Here is a 14,625-nt window from a genome sequence, read left to right as displayed (position 1 = left end):
CTGATGGGTTTAGACTACCATACTGAAGTGTTTGATTCAAAAAGACGGGGTGAAGTGTGGTAGGAGGATGCGAGAAGTAGGAGGAGGGGAATGGGAAGCACCCAGTACACGAGGGAGATGGACTTGGACGATGGTAAGGCAAGCTGTGCAAGTGATTTGGTGTGGGAGCTCAAGGAAATGTTAGCTCATAACCTTATAAGTGTTTATAACTACTCTCTTTAAGCTCCCCTAAAAAAAAACTCTCTTTAAGCGCCCAAAAATCCCTGGCCTCTAGGGGCATCGGCACTGTATGGCACTGTTCATTTCTCTTTTTTATTTTTTCGCTGCAAATTTTTTCTTTTTTCTTCTTTTGAAGGAAATTCTTCCCCTCCAAAAAATAAATGCGTACAACAGGCGCACGCAGCAAAGCGCGTGTACTTCATGCCTCAAGAGTTTGTAATCATGTAGCCCACTCTCTAGCAGTTTGGGAGTTGAGTCTAGGGCATGTCCTTGTTTAACAGTACGAGTGATCTCAGATTTGGGTGAACGACGGAGAGGACTGCCTGAATATCCCTTCTCTTACGAGTCTTGGGCACTTACGTGCTATTACAGTCACTGGCCATTGACTCCCACAAGACAGCTACAAGAATTAGAAAACACAGCTACAGCTATTACGCTACTTGGCTTGGAAAACGTCTTTCTCTTGTACGTCCTCTTCTTGACTTGTTGGCTCTGCATTGATCCCTACAAGTTCTTCGCTGAACGACCATAGCCTCTTTGCCAGCTCTGAATCTCTTGCGACAGCAGTCGGTGTTGCTTCATTGCAATCCGAGAAGTATTTACCAGATACATCTTTGACATTAGGGTGCAATGCCAGGTAGCAAGTAGTCGCAGCTCCCTACAAACCATGTCCGTCAGATGATATTCGTACGATTATGACACTGATTATGTTTTAGAGAGCTACTAGCTGGGTGCTAGGATTCAATAACCTGGGGTATGCTCTTCAGAACAAGATTTGCTACAGGGGAGAGAACCGAAATCAGCGCATCTGTCAAACATACATTTGTATTAGTTAACTGAATAGAGGATCCAGCAATATTATTTTGTTTTTGAATCTTCTTGTTGGGCCTAAGCTTGCAATGTTTTTGAAAGATCTGAGCTTGCGATGTCATTACTGTTATTTCCTGCAACATAGCGAATGATATTGGTGATGATTACTCCAGGATGCAGGGAATTCGCTGTCAGATTGCATCCTTCTTCCTGAAATGCATGGCAGCAAACATGTGTTATATTGTGAGGATGTGAAATATGCAGTTAGCGGCAAGGCAGCAGATTGCATACCTGAAAACGCCTGGACAACTCACTTGCGTGGAGAATATTGGCTAATTTCGAATGTGCATATGCAATGAACGGCTGGTACCTGTAAATTTGCAGATGGAAAGAAAAAAATCGGCTACTTATAACACGCTCATGCATGTAACCAAAATCAATAAGCATAAATAAAGGATAACATTTTGCTAACCTAGCCTTATCGTTTAGCTTGTTCAGCTCAAAGCATGTACCATCACTTCTTTTATGTGCGATGGATGACACGTTTATGATCCTGCCTTGCACACCTGTCTCTCTGGCAGTTGATTTCATCTTGTCCAGCAGGAGATTTGTCAGCAAGAAATGGCCTGCTCATAAGGTCAAATTCAATAGATGCTTGTGCCTAATTAATCATGCATTATTTGCTTCTAAAAAAATCAGGGGATTTTTCTGAACAATGTACTGACAGCAATTCAGTTCAGGACATATCAGCAGGCTGCAGAGCAAATCCCCTGATGCTATATGTGACAGGGATTTATTGGCATGAATGACCGGCATTCCTACTCACCAACATGATTGGTTGCGAACTGCAGCTCGATTCCATCCTTGGAGAGCTGGTAAGGGCAGCCCATAATCCCTGCATTGTTTCTTCAGAGGAACATGTTTCAGATTACCATGTGAGTGAGTCCAGCACTACACCCGCTGTGCTGAATTCTGAATATCTGCTGTGTTTCAGAGACTGCGATAGATACGTACATGAGGAGGTTCAGATGCTCGTGAGATGAATCGAAGGACCGCGCGAAGTCGCGGACGGAGCTGAGAGAGCTCAGGTCCATCTCCATGACGTGCAGCTTGGAGCTCGGGACCTGATCTGCGAGGCTCTCTTTCACCTTGAGGCCACTCTCCAGTGTCCTAGCTGGTATGATCACCTTCGCTCCCCTCAGAGCTAGCACTCTGGCTGTCTCCTTTCCGATGCCATTTGTTGCCCCTGCATTTCGCCAAATGAAGCCAGGGGAGAACAAAGTGTAACAGACAGATCATGCCCATGCATAGTAATTACTCTAGAAGATTGTGGGGTACAGAGTATGCGAGGTTGCTATGTAAAGAAAGATGAAAACATCACTGATCCAAAGAACAAAATAGACATGCTAGAATTTGTCCTGGTGAATGGCGATCAATCAATACTAACGAAAGTTAATTCCAATACAATCATGTTCAGCAAGTCATAAAACTGAAAGATTATTCAGGGAATAAAAGCTGAACTATTATGGAAGAGATACAGCTAGTACTAAGATTAAGTTGAAATTAACTATACATGTGAGGCTGTTGGTCTGTTCTCACGACGATATTGTCTGCGTTTTTTACAACAAAAAAAAAATGGCACCAACAATTCTGTCCCTACTTATGATATCTAGAATAAGGCCTGAATGAAAACTGAAAGCTAACTGTAGTACTTGCTCTGCTAGTCTGCTAATGTATAGTCTTTCGTCGCTCTTCCCGCCAACAGTAGCAGTTTTTATGAAGTAAAAACAATATAATGTTGCAATTGAGACCACTGGCAGGCTTAAAGACGACGGGGGAAACCAAAGCTAGGCTGGAGAAACCATCATCACTGCTGCTGTGTGCTGCGCCTTGAAAAGAAGAAGAAAAGAAGAAAGCGATGGAGGGACGACCTGTGACGATGGCAGTGAGGTTGCTGGCGTCGACGCCGGCGGTGACCTCCTCGGCGGTGGACGCGGAGCCGAAGCCCGACGGTCCCCGGCGCCCCCACAGCCAACCCCAGAGCCCCATCCCCGACGACACTACCTCCCTCGCATGCCAGCAGAAATCTGCCACCGCCTGCTCAGACATCGAACATGCCGATCGCCTCAGCGCGAGAGGTGAGCGACCTGCAGCTCCTCCCTCTTGCTAGCTGGCCACTTGTAGGGATAGATAGGAAGAGGAGAGGAAGCGCTGCAGCTAGTGGCCAGTGTTGACTGACTGGTGAGCCTCCTGCGGTCGCCGACGACGTCGACGCATGTTCTGGTTCTGGCGCCTGCGTGAGCCTGCGGCTGCAAAGCCTGGCCATACCACACACGCCGCGCCATGCGAATGGGACCATTAAGGCTGACACTGACTTGTTACCCTCTCCCGATCTTCTTCCATTGAGAAGTTACGGGGCTTTTACGGCCCAGACGTTGCAACGGAATCATCAGACGCGTACAAGTACACGCAAACTGAACAAGCGACTAGTAAACAGCTTGGTTTCTGTACGTAATAACTCGCCACTGTTCGCTATACCAATGGATAGACAAGGACAAGCGACGGACTAGTAAAACCGTCTCCGGCATCTTCTGCACAAGCGTTAGGTTCCAATCCAGTAACTGTCATGTTTGCTTGGCTGATAAGTCATGACGGAAAGTACCGTCGACTGATTTATTATGAGAGAAAAATAATGTTCGTTGCCTAAAAAAAATACGGCTTATAAGCCGCGCAAATATCTCCGGCACACTCAGCGGCGTCATCAGCAGGACGGGAGAGGCCGCGATGCCAAGAGAGCCATCGGATCATCTGTTCGCCATGCCAATGTACGGAGACAACAGTCTCTCACAGTCAGTCATCTCCTGTTTCGCTGTATGCCTATATGGGTAGTAGAGTACACATAGTTATGGTAAGAAACTTACAGCGCGTTCGGCTGGTCAGGTGGTGGCTTGTTTCAGTTTATTCTCTCTCACAGAATACTATTGAATCATCCAAAACCATCCGAAATTTACTGCGCAAGGCACCAGCCGAACGCCACCTTACTTAATAAGGAAAAAAAGCCTGATATTTTTCTCTGTCTCTTAATACAAAGGTACGCGTACGCAGCTCTACTGCATATATACGAGAAAAAAACTCACTTAAGAAAAGGGTTAAGGTAATCTTTTATTTTAGCTATATAATTCATTTCTTATGTGTCCTCGAGTGTCACTGAGTGAGAAGAGTATCGTAAAGTTGTTTTAGATTTTCCAAAGGGTAGCGGATATGCTTGCATAACTACAAACGGATTTGATAAAGAAGAATGGCCCTGTTCGCTTCTATTAAAATCCGGGTTTTTGGCTTCTTTTTCCAGTCGGAACCGTGTTTTTTCTCTCACAACAAATCAGCCGGAACAGTGTTTTGGCTTCTTTTTTCAGCGAAGCGAACGGGGCCAATATGATATAGTAACGGCAATATTTGTGTAAGAAACATGGACCCTACAAAATGTTTACTGATTTTGGTGCTTCAGTGACAACATAACTATTAAGACTAACATAATTTGCTAGTATATAAAATATTTGTTCTTATGGATGCAAGAGATGGACTTGAGCAATTGAGCTAAACTAAGCTGGAGATCAAACAATCTACATCTCTTTTTTTTAAACTTAAACAATCTGCACATCAAAGAAAAGTACCAAAGACCCTAGAAAATAAGAAAGAAACTCAGACATCGTACAAGTGAAGCCCAAACAAATACACACAAAGAAACACACTCAGATGAGCACCGGAGATGGTGCTCCATGCTTGTACACAAAAAGTGCTGAAATACGCTCATTTTGTGTAATTTGACAACATGCTAGGGAAAACACAAAATATTGTGTTATAGAGTAAGCTAGCACTAAGTGGCATAAACCTTACAAAATAGAAGCATATATAACATACTATCTAAAAATGATGTAAAAGATTGCAACAAATAGTGACAACAAATACACACTTAGATCTTGATTGTCCCTTTCAATAAATCGATATAATCTTTCATATTTTTAAAGAATCAGTCACCTATTTATTCTAAACAAGACACACCATTTTCTTCTTTTGTGTTGAGTTCGCCATCATATTTGATATACTCATATGTTATTCTAGTAGTGGTCAAATGAAATTGAGAGAAATAAATTGGTGATTCCGACAATTACAAGGTAAAGAAAACACAGATTTTAACTGTACTTTAATTAGTAGAAAATATCACAAAGCTTTCCAAAAATATAATTTGTGCAACTTTCTTTTGAGGAAAATTATATTTACATTATTTTTAGATATATCACATAAAAAGTAATTTGCAATAAGGTGTTAGATTGTTGATTTCCCTTTTGAGAACATGCCATGGCATGCATTTTATTTGAAGGGGTTGAAATTGTTGATTCAAGACATCACTTATTTATGACCAAAAAAAATTTACACCAATACTCCTTTTATGATGCTTTTTTCGAAAGCATGCATTAGCGCGTGCTTCATTAAGTAGGGGTGGGATTGATACAACTTCCACAATCACAATCACGGCGAGTTGCCGTTCATGACCAGTAACACATAAGGCTGGACGAAAAACTCGAAGCTCGTTAGCTCGCTCGGCTCGTGGCTGGCTCGACTCGACTCGGCTCGGCTCGTTAAGATAACGAGCCGAGCCGAGCCAAGATTTTAGCTCGTTAGCTATAACGAGCCAACTCGAGCCAGCTCGCGAGCTAAACGAGCTAAGCTTCCAGGGAAAAAAGTATCATTTAAGGTAGTTAGATGCATGAATACTATAGTATTTTATTATACTTGTATATATATTAGCGTATATTAATTTTTTTATTCGATTTAAGGTTGTTAGATTTATTTCTTTTGTATTATTATTATTCTTAAATTTTAGATAAATGCAAATATTATATTTTGTGTATTTTTTATACCTGGCTCGCGAGCTTAACGAGCCAGCTCGAGCTTTTAACGAGCCGAGCCGAGCTGGCTTTCTGGCTCGTTAGGATAACGAGCCGAGCCGAGCTAGCTCGTTATCTTAACGAGCCAGAACGAGCCGAGCCCAAACGAGCCGAGCCGGCTCGTTATCCAGCCTTAGTAACACACAAACACAAGGCACCAACTGTAAAAACAGCTGAGAACGAGTTGCCCTGTTAGGGGTCTCGGTTGCATGTTATATATGACGGGAATTGCCCCCATCATGGCATGTACATGGATCATAGGTTGTTACAACAGATTGGAGATCATATCTATCATCTCAACTAACTTGAGCTATAAGCTAGGAGATCTACAACAGAAACTATCTACCGTGTACAACAAGATCCTTATCATTTTACATCCCTCCGCAATCTCAGCCACTAACACTTGTGAGGTTGAGATTGTTTCTAAACTGCCGAAGCTTGACCACAGGAAGTGCTTTGGTGAATCCATCTGCAACTTGATCACCAGAATTGATAAACCTTATGTCCAACAATTTTTGTGCTACTCTCTCCCGAACAAAATGAAAATCGATCTCAATATGTTTGGTTCTTGCATGGAATATGGGATTTGCCGAGAGATATTTAGCACCCAAGTTATCACACCAAAGCCGAGCCATAGAAGGATGAGGAACTCGCAATTCAACTAATAGCTTCTGGATCCACATCATCTCTGCAGTGGCATTCGATAATGCCTGTACTCAGCTTCAGTGCTTGATCTTGACACCGTTGGTTGCTTCCTGGCTGTCCAAGAGATGAGATTATCCCCTAGAAACACCGCAAAGCCTCCTGTTGATCTCCTGTCGTCAACACATCCTGCCCAATCTGCATCTGAGAACGCACTAACGAGCATAGATTTAGATGGTCCAATTTTCAACCCAAGATGAACTGTTCCCTTTACATACCTCAGGATCCGTTTAACAACGCTCCAATGGACAGAAGTTGGTGCATGTAAAAATTGACATACCTTATTCATAGCAAAGTTGAGATCAGGCCTAGTCAATGTTAAATATTGTAAGGCACCAACCAAGCTTCTATACCGTGTAGAATCTTCCGGCCCAAGCTTGACACCATCTAAGACACTTAGCTTCTCTGTGCTTGACAAAGGTGTCTCTACGGGTTTACACTTGTCCATGCCAGACCGAGCAAGAACATCAGAGGCATACCTTTCTTGAGAGAGGACAAGACCTCCTTGCTTCCTTTTAACTTCAATACCCAAGAAATAATGCAGATCACCCAAATCCTTTAGGGCAAATTCTTGTTGCAAATCTCGTAGCAATGCATTGGTTGCATCTTGGGAAGAGCTGGCCACGATGATGTCATCCACATACACCAGGACAAACAAATTGTGACCTCCTTTGTTATAGTAGAAGAGAGAGGTGTCGGATTTAGATGGAGTAAAGCCCAACATCTGCAATTTCCCCGAGAGCCGGGCATGCCACGCCCGAGGTGCCTGCTTCAACCCGTAGAGGGCTTTGTCTAGCTTACAAATATAATTGGGATGCTTCTTATCAACATACCCTGGCGGCTGTCTCATGTAAACTTCTTCCTCCAAAACCCCATGAAAAATGCATTTTGAACATCTAGCTGGCGAAGAGACCAACCTTATAGTCGCTGCCTTGACTACAGGACTAAACGTGTCCTCGTAGTCAATACCGTATCGTTGCTTGAAGCCTTTTGCAACCAAACGCGCCTTGTATCGGTCAATAGACCCATCTGCCCTTTTCTTGATTTTGTAAACCCATTTGCAATCGATGACATTTCTCCCTTGAGACGGTGGAACCAGGTGCCATGTATTATTTCGTTGAAGGGCATGGTACTCGGCATCCATAGCTAAAACCCAATTCTTGTGTTGCAATGCATCACGGGCCGTGACAGGCTCACTTGTATCAGTGGTAGAGGTCATACACCATCTTACAATGCCGTCGGTGTAGGTCTTCGGCTTGGTCACCCTAGCTTGAAGCCGAGTGCCATGTACATGCTGAGGTTGAGACACCGTGGCCACATGACTGGGCATAGAAGATGTAGCCGCAGCGGATGTAGCCAGAGCCGCAAGTGATCTGATCAGAGGATCCATCTCGGGCGGAGCAGCAGACAGGACGCCCCCACTTGGATCACCATGTGCCGGCACACCCTGCACACCTGAGACCGGTTCAGGATTAGTCGATGTAGAAGATCCACCGGAGACAGCGCCTCACTCGCACGGGCACCCAACAGCTGCGGCTGTCGAGGCGCCCGATCCGAGGCTGATGCAGCGGTGTTCGTAGGAGGAGCAACATCGGCCCCCGTGCTGTCACCGCCGGGGGAGCAAAGGAAATATGAACCATCGCCATGGCCATTTTCCGCGTCGCTTGCACTAAAATTTTGCCCGTTGTCTACCGAATTTGATCCTGCACTTGATGAAAGGTTAGACGGCATGGTAGAACTCGACACCAAGTCATGTACTGATACGTTCCTGAGAGATGGGTTTAGAAGTATATCGGGTAATAGATCAAGATCGTCTCTCAACTGCACACCCGCATTTGGATGCATAGAGGCAAAAGGAAACATAGATTCGTCAAAAACAACATCCCGTGAGATATATACTCGCCCTTGCGATGAATCTAAGCATTTGTACCCCTTATGTTTATCACTGTAACCAAGAAAAACACATGGTTTAGATCTAAATTGGAGTTTCTTCTCATTATAGGGGCGCCGATTCGGCCAGCAGGCACAACCGAATGTACGAAGGAAACTGTAATCAGGTTGTTGATCAAATAGGCGAACAAAAGGTGTGTCATTATCTATGACTTTGGAGGGCAACCGATTGATTAGGAAGACTACCGTAAGGAATGCCTCGTCCCAGAACTTCAGAGGCATGGATGAATGAGCTAGAAGAGAGAGTCCAACCTCAACTATATGCCTATGTTTTCTTTCGGCAGATCCATTTTGCTGATGTGCATGCGGGCACGAGACCAGATGAGTGATGCCAACACGTTTGAAGAATGAGTTGAGAGCTTGATACTCCCCACCCCAATCGGTTTGAATAGCCTTGATTTTTCGATTAAATCTACGCTCAACAAGGTGTTGGAAATCTTGGAAACATTGAAAAACCTCCAATTTATGACGCAGGGGATATAACCAAACAAACTTACTATGATCATCAATAAAGCTCACATAATAATTGTGACGGCCAACCGAAGTTAGCGCAGGACCCCAAACGTCTGAAAAGACAAGATCAAGAGGGCTAGCTGATTTGCTAGTCGATCTTGGGTACGGTAACTGATGACTTTTGCCAAGTTGACAGCCATTACACACATCTTTTGAAAAGGAAATATTGTGGCGGCTAAGCACCTGCCTAACTACTGGTGTAGAAGCATGACCTAGCCTATTGTGCCATACGGACTCAGACGACTTGGTGATGCTATAGACTTCTTTATTCTCTGATGATGACTGGCTACGAAAGGGGATCAAAGGGTACAGGCCTCGTTCACATCTGCCTTGATGAAGAATTTTCTTCGTCGCCTGTTCCTTGATTAAAAAGTGAGTGGGATGAAATTCAATGAAGGCATTATTGTCATGTGTAAGACGATGAACTGAAACTAGATTTTTTTAGCCTTTGGTACATGAAGAATGTTGTGTAAATGAATGGAGCTAGATGGGGAACGCAAAGTACGATGACCGATGTGAGTAATTTCCATACCATTCCCGTTGGCGGCGTGCACTTGATCACCACCATTGTAGCGCTCCCTGGTTGTAAGCTTCTCTAGCTCAGATGTGATGTGGTCGGTGGCTCCACTGTCCACGTACCAGTTGGTGTCAACACCATAGGAAGTGGTTGCCGATGATGCCGACTTTTGTGGAGGTCCCTGATACCTGTCATCATAGCGCTTGTAGCACCTGGCCGCGCCATGGCCCTCCTTGCCACAAACCTGGCAAATGACGCCAGCTTGAAAATTGGAGGAGCGGCCACCATTGCGACCCCCCTTTGCCTCCACGATTGAAGCCACCACGGCTTCCTCCACCACCGCGACTTCCACCGCGGAAGTTGTTGCCGTTGCCGCGACCTCCCTTGGCCGCCATGTTGGCTGATGATTGATAGCCACCACCGCCATTCTTCATCTCCATCCTGGACTCGAAGCTTGTAAGTTGGGTAAGAAATTCCCCAACCGAGATTGGTCCGACGCGTGCTGCCACCGCCGAGACAACTGCATCATACTCACGGTCTAGACCCGAAAGAATGTAGGAGATTAGCTCTTCGTCTTCAAGCCTGCGACCAGCGGCAGCCATTTCATCCGCATAGCCTTTCATCTTGACGAGGAACTCACTGATTGATGACATCCCTTTGGACGCATTGGCCAAAGCCATCCGCGTGCTGATGATGCGTGCACGGGATTGAGATGCGAACATTGCTTCGATTGCATCCCACGCTTGCTTGGCGGTGACCACCGTAGTGGGAACTTGCGCCGAGATCTCCTTTGACAGAGACGTCAGGAGAAAGCTCAGGACCGGCTGGTCCTTAGCTACCCACGACTCATAGTCAGGGTTAGGCTTCATGTCTTCCTTCTCGTCCTCCGACTTGGCCTCCAGGAACGGTGACGGTGGGTTGGAGTTGGGGCCGATGAAGGAGAAGAGCTGCGCTCCCTTGAGCGCTGACGAGACTTGCAGCTTCCACATCGGGAAGTTCTTCCGATCCAGCTTCTCTGTCACAGAGAAGCCGAAGGATGGGACCGACGACGCACCAGACGAAGATGAGGCAAGATGGAACGCCATGGAGTTTCCCGTGTGGGGTTTGCTGGCTCTGGTACCATGTAAAAACAGCTGAGAACGAGTTGCCCTGTTAGGGGTCTCGGTTGCATGTTATATATGACGGGAATTGCCCCCATCATGGCGTGTACATGGATCATAGGTTGTTACAACAGATTGGAGATCATATCTATCATCTCAACTAACTTGAGCTATAAGCTAGGAGATCTAAAACAGAAACTATCTACCGTGTACAACAAGATCCTTATCATTTTACACCAACTAGCGGTGGAAATACAATGTTGTACTAGCTAATGAACGAGTTGTGCGACTTGTGAGTGATCGAGTTTCCAGCGCTACTGGAGGACCTGAGAGGTGAGCGACACCAGGCTGCAGAACCCGGCTCCGATCCAGGAATCAGTCTCCTCCAAGATGATGGAAAGCAGATGGGAAGGCGACCTTGACTTATGATCGAAGGTCCTCCGGTTACGTTCTTTCCACAGGCACCAAGAGGTTAGCAGGACTAGTGAGTCGAAGCTTGTCCTGAGAACCTGTGGCAGTGTCGCCCTTCCCTGCTGCCACCATTCGAGCAGAGTTGAATTACCTTGCGGCACCACACCTTGCAAGCCTGCCGGCTGAAGTAGGCGGAACCAGACCTCACGAGCAAATACACAAGAAGCCAGGAGGTGGTCCGTGGTTTCGTCGTGCTGATTTTTATGATGCTTAATTTCTACTGAAAACTCCACCTTTAACTTTGATATAGACAATTTCTTTGTGATGATACATACAAATATAAATTTGTACTGAAAAACTCCACCTTTAACTTTGAAATAAACAATTTCTTTGTGATACCTTTAACTTTGAAATAAACAATTTCTTTGTGATATACATACAAATATAAACAATAACAACATCTTTGTACTAAGACATTTATAAAAAATACAAAACAAACAAAAATAATAAAAAGCTTGCTCTATTTCTGCAAGTCAACGCCAAGAGAAGAGGTGACCTAAACCATTGCAAGAATATTTCAAGGATGATGGCTTACCACGACTGCCTCGTGGTGCCACATCCGTGACGGTGAGGAATTATAAGCCCATGAGGCCCACCTCAACTAAGCCGTGTGGTATTATTATTAGTATATTAGCTGAAATGACTAAAAATCGGAGGGTCATACGGGACCCTCCCTACAATTGCCCCAACAGCATAACTTCCATAGGCCCAAAGGTCCCGCGCCGTGCGGCTTTGGGCTGGCTGCGCATTCTCGTTCGGCGTCGGTTGTTGGCTTGTTGCGTTGTGGGTGTGGCACGGCCGCTGGCACGCAGTGACGGATCTGATTTTTACCTCTGAGTATATGTAGCAAAAAAATTTCTTATGCAATTCAGTAATTTTTTTTTATTTTTTTACATTGAAAATTTCTACCTATCTCTATGACTGATGGACCTCAGATAGGCCCACCCTTTATACCCTGTGGGTCCATCCCTGCTGACACGTCTCCTCCGACTCAGTCTGTCGGCGACGTGAGCAAGCCCAACGCACGCTGTTAGTGTCATGTGCCACGTTGATAAAGAACGTCAAAATTGACATGCTCCTACCACAGATGAGACATTCGAATGAAAAGTAGCTTTAGCTTTACCAGAACGCTAACGCTTGGCCACGCGTGTCTGACCCCATCGGACGCTGTATTTCTGGGCCTACACAGTGATAGGCGCAACAAGCGTGCTTCTTCCTCGCTCGCACTCGCATCAAGTTGTCGGGCATCACCGTGCATCCCTGCCGCACTCCACCCCGTGCGCCCCTTCCCCCACCACGCTCCCATCCCCCGCGCATGCCGCGCCCATCCCCTGCCGTGCCGCATCCTAGCGCCGGCCGCGCCACCATCCCACAGCTCGCCCATATCTGGTGCGCCCCCATCCACCTCGGCCATGGCGGGCACCACGCCACCAGGAGGAGGTCGGCGCTGGTCCAGACTTCGTCTCCCGCGGCCGGCCGAAGACACCACGGCGAAAAGGGGAGGCCTGCACACGCTAGGCCGTTTGCTCTTGACGTTGCGCCCCTGGACTCGACTTTGCTGGCTACCGCAGTCCCCTACCACGTAGGCCATGGCCACAATTAACGTCGCGTTTCAAGTGTTTCAGCGTTTTAGACTTATGTTTCAAGTGTTTCAACGTTTTAGACTTATGTTTCAAGGGTTTGTTGCAAAAGCAGATCTTGGATGTTGCAATCACAATATACGCATGTTGCAAGCCTATATTTCACTTGTTTCATATGTTTCAGACGTTTGTTTCAAATGTTTCATCTAGATATTTTAAAAGTAGATCTTGGTGTTGCACATGTTTCAGTGCTACAGACGCATGTTTTAAGTGTTTCATCTATTTCAGACTTATGTTGCAAATGTGTTTATCTACATATTTCAGAACTAGATCGTGTGTGTTGCAGGCGGTCGTCCACCTACTACTGTTGTTGAGGCGCCGTCGTGGTTCACGTGCCGGTGCCTAAGGGTTGCAAACACCTCTACAGCACACATCCGCAAGCGGGGCAGATGGGCGCGGGACGCGGTTCCGCCATGTGGCCGTGGGTCGTAGTTTCGTCGTGCGGACGCGAGATGGGCGCAGGGGGCACGGTTCCTGCATGCGGGGCGCGGGATGGGCACGGGCCACAGTTCAAGACGTTGATGGTTGGGACAAAACATGTGGGATGCGATGCAGGCATGAAGACACAGGAGCTACATGTGACAGAACCGTCCAATTTATACAAGATCAAGTACGGTTGTCCCCGCTAACACGTTGACACACACATACTTTCACTCATATAAACCCGGTAGTCCGCCGAGTGTCCCGAAAGACCTCAGTAAATCAACATCACAACCAAGATCGCGTGATTAAGCAAATACACATCACATACGCAGAGTTGTAGCGAAAATAATATTACAAATGGGTTCACAAATAATAGTACAAGTTTGGATTTCAAAACCGCTTAGTGAAAACAATCATAGCTTTCAAATGATTACATTAATATAAGTTCCAAATATATTGCTAGCATAAGTGACATCATCCGACAAAAGCATATAGACGAGAAGTAACTATAGAATCACCGAGCCCACCGGCGGTTAGCCACCATCCTCAGCAGGCCGAGAACTTCACCTGCAACAAGGTGGGATAAACCCTGAGTACTCGAATGTACTCAGTCAGACTTACCCTTTCTGAAACCAAAATAAATGACACCAAGGATCATGCATAGCTTAATTTAGTGGATCTGGCTGGATAACCTTTTTGCATAAAAGCTTGAGTAACCATTAGCATTATTCCCCTGTACTAGCAATGACTTTTAGCCATTACCTACCATCTATATTAGCACCTGTACTAATCAATCACTTAATTAAGTTCCAAACAATAATAACCATATCAGGTATTTCATGGCTCATTGTCATTATTATCATCATCATCCTTTAACCATATCTTTAAATTTAGTGAATCTATGTTGCCGCTGCTCAGTCAAGTTCTCACTATCCGGGAGAGACGGCGATTCGAATCGATTCCTATCCAGCTGGAGGGGTATTCCTAAACACCAACACTGCTTCCCCCGTCAGGGTCGCAAACAAGTCACAATTGGTACAATTCAGGAGTCGCGAGTCCGAACAGTGCCGCAAAATCAGAGAACCACTCTACCATGAGTGCTCGGTGACTTAACCCACCCTTGGGCTTACGCCAATGGCTCCCCGCACATCCTTACTTCCATCCAGATTGCGGACCCCTGCTCATGTCCCTGGCCTGAATCGAGCTACTAGGCTTCGCGGTCGGAACGACTTATCCAGCCAGCTAAGTGTTAGGCTGCGTTCAACATGACATGAGGACGTACAACGTATCGGTCCTTAAATGACACAGACGGGGATAGATTCACACCCAAGACC

At 45.8% G+C, this 14,625-nt stretch overlaps 1 protein-coding gene and 1 non-coding gene across 2 annotated transcripts; both read right to left on the bottom strand.

Annotated features, from left to right (window-relative positions):
* Positions 1–489: 489 nt before the first annotated feature.
* LOC136483593 (short-chain dehydrogenase TIC 32, chloroplastic-like) lies at positions 490–3,278 on the bottom strand. The gene is made up of 8 exons (XM_066480710.1): positions 2,961–3,278; positions 2,044–2,275; positions 1,856–1,935; positions 1,502–1,655; positions 1,321–1,399; positions 1,155–1,239; positions 969–1,027; positions 490–877 (listed from the first exon to the last, which is right to left on the bottom strand). The coding sequence occupies exons 1-8, from the start codon at positions 3,136–3,138 to the stop codon at positions 656–658; spliced, it is 1,089 nt and encodes a 362-aa protein (XP_066336807.1). The 5' UTR covers positions 3,139–3,278; the 3' UTR covers positions 490–655.
* Positions 3,279–10,102: 6,824 nt separating this feature from the next.
* LOC136484587 (small nucleolar RNA Z247) lies at positions 10,103–10,241 on the bottom strand. Its single transcript, XR_010766095.1, has one exon. It is a non-coding gene; the product is annotated as a small nucleolar RNA Z247 (small nucleolar RNA).
* Positions 10,242–14,625: the final 4,384 nt, after the last annotated feature.

The sequence above is a fragment of the Miscanthus floridulus genome, chromosome 9, assembly GCF_019320115.1.
Source record: "Miscanthus floridulus cultivar M001 chromosome 9, ASM1932011v1, whole genome shotgun sequence".
Classification (NCBI taxonomy): Eukaryota; Viridiplantae; Streptophyta; class Magnoliopsida; order Poales; family Poaceae; genus Miscanthus; species Miscanthus floridulus.
Note: the sequence above shows the minus strand (reverse complement) of the source record. Positions and strands in the feature narration are given on the sequence as shown.

Bases quoted from the DNA above. Each gene is read 5' to 3' on its own strand.
- LOC136483593 (XM_066480710.1), bottom strand. From the start codon at position 3,138: ATGTCTGAGCAGGCGGTGGCAGATTTCTGCTGGCATGCGAGGGAGGTA. The intron at 1,240-1,320 runs GTATGCAATCTG...CATGCATTTCAG, and splicing joins AGTTGTCCAGGCGTTTTCAG to GAAGAAGGATGCAATCTGAC. The intron at 878-968 runs GTTATTGAATCC...CATGGTTTGTAG, and splicing joins TTCTGAAGAGCATACCCCAG to GGAGCTGCGACTACTTGCTA.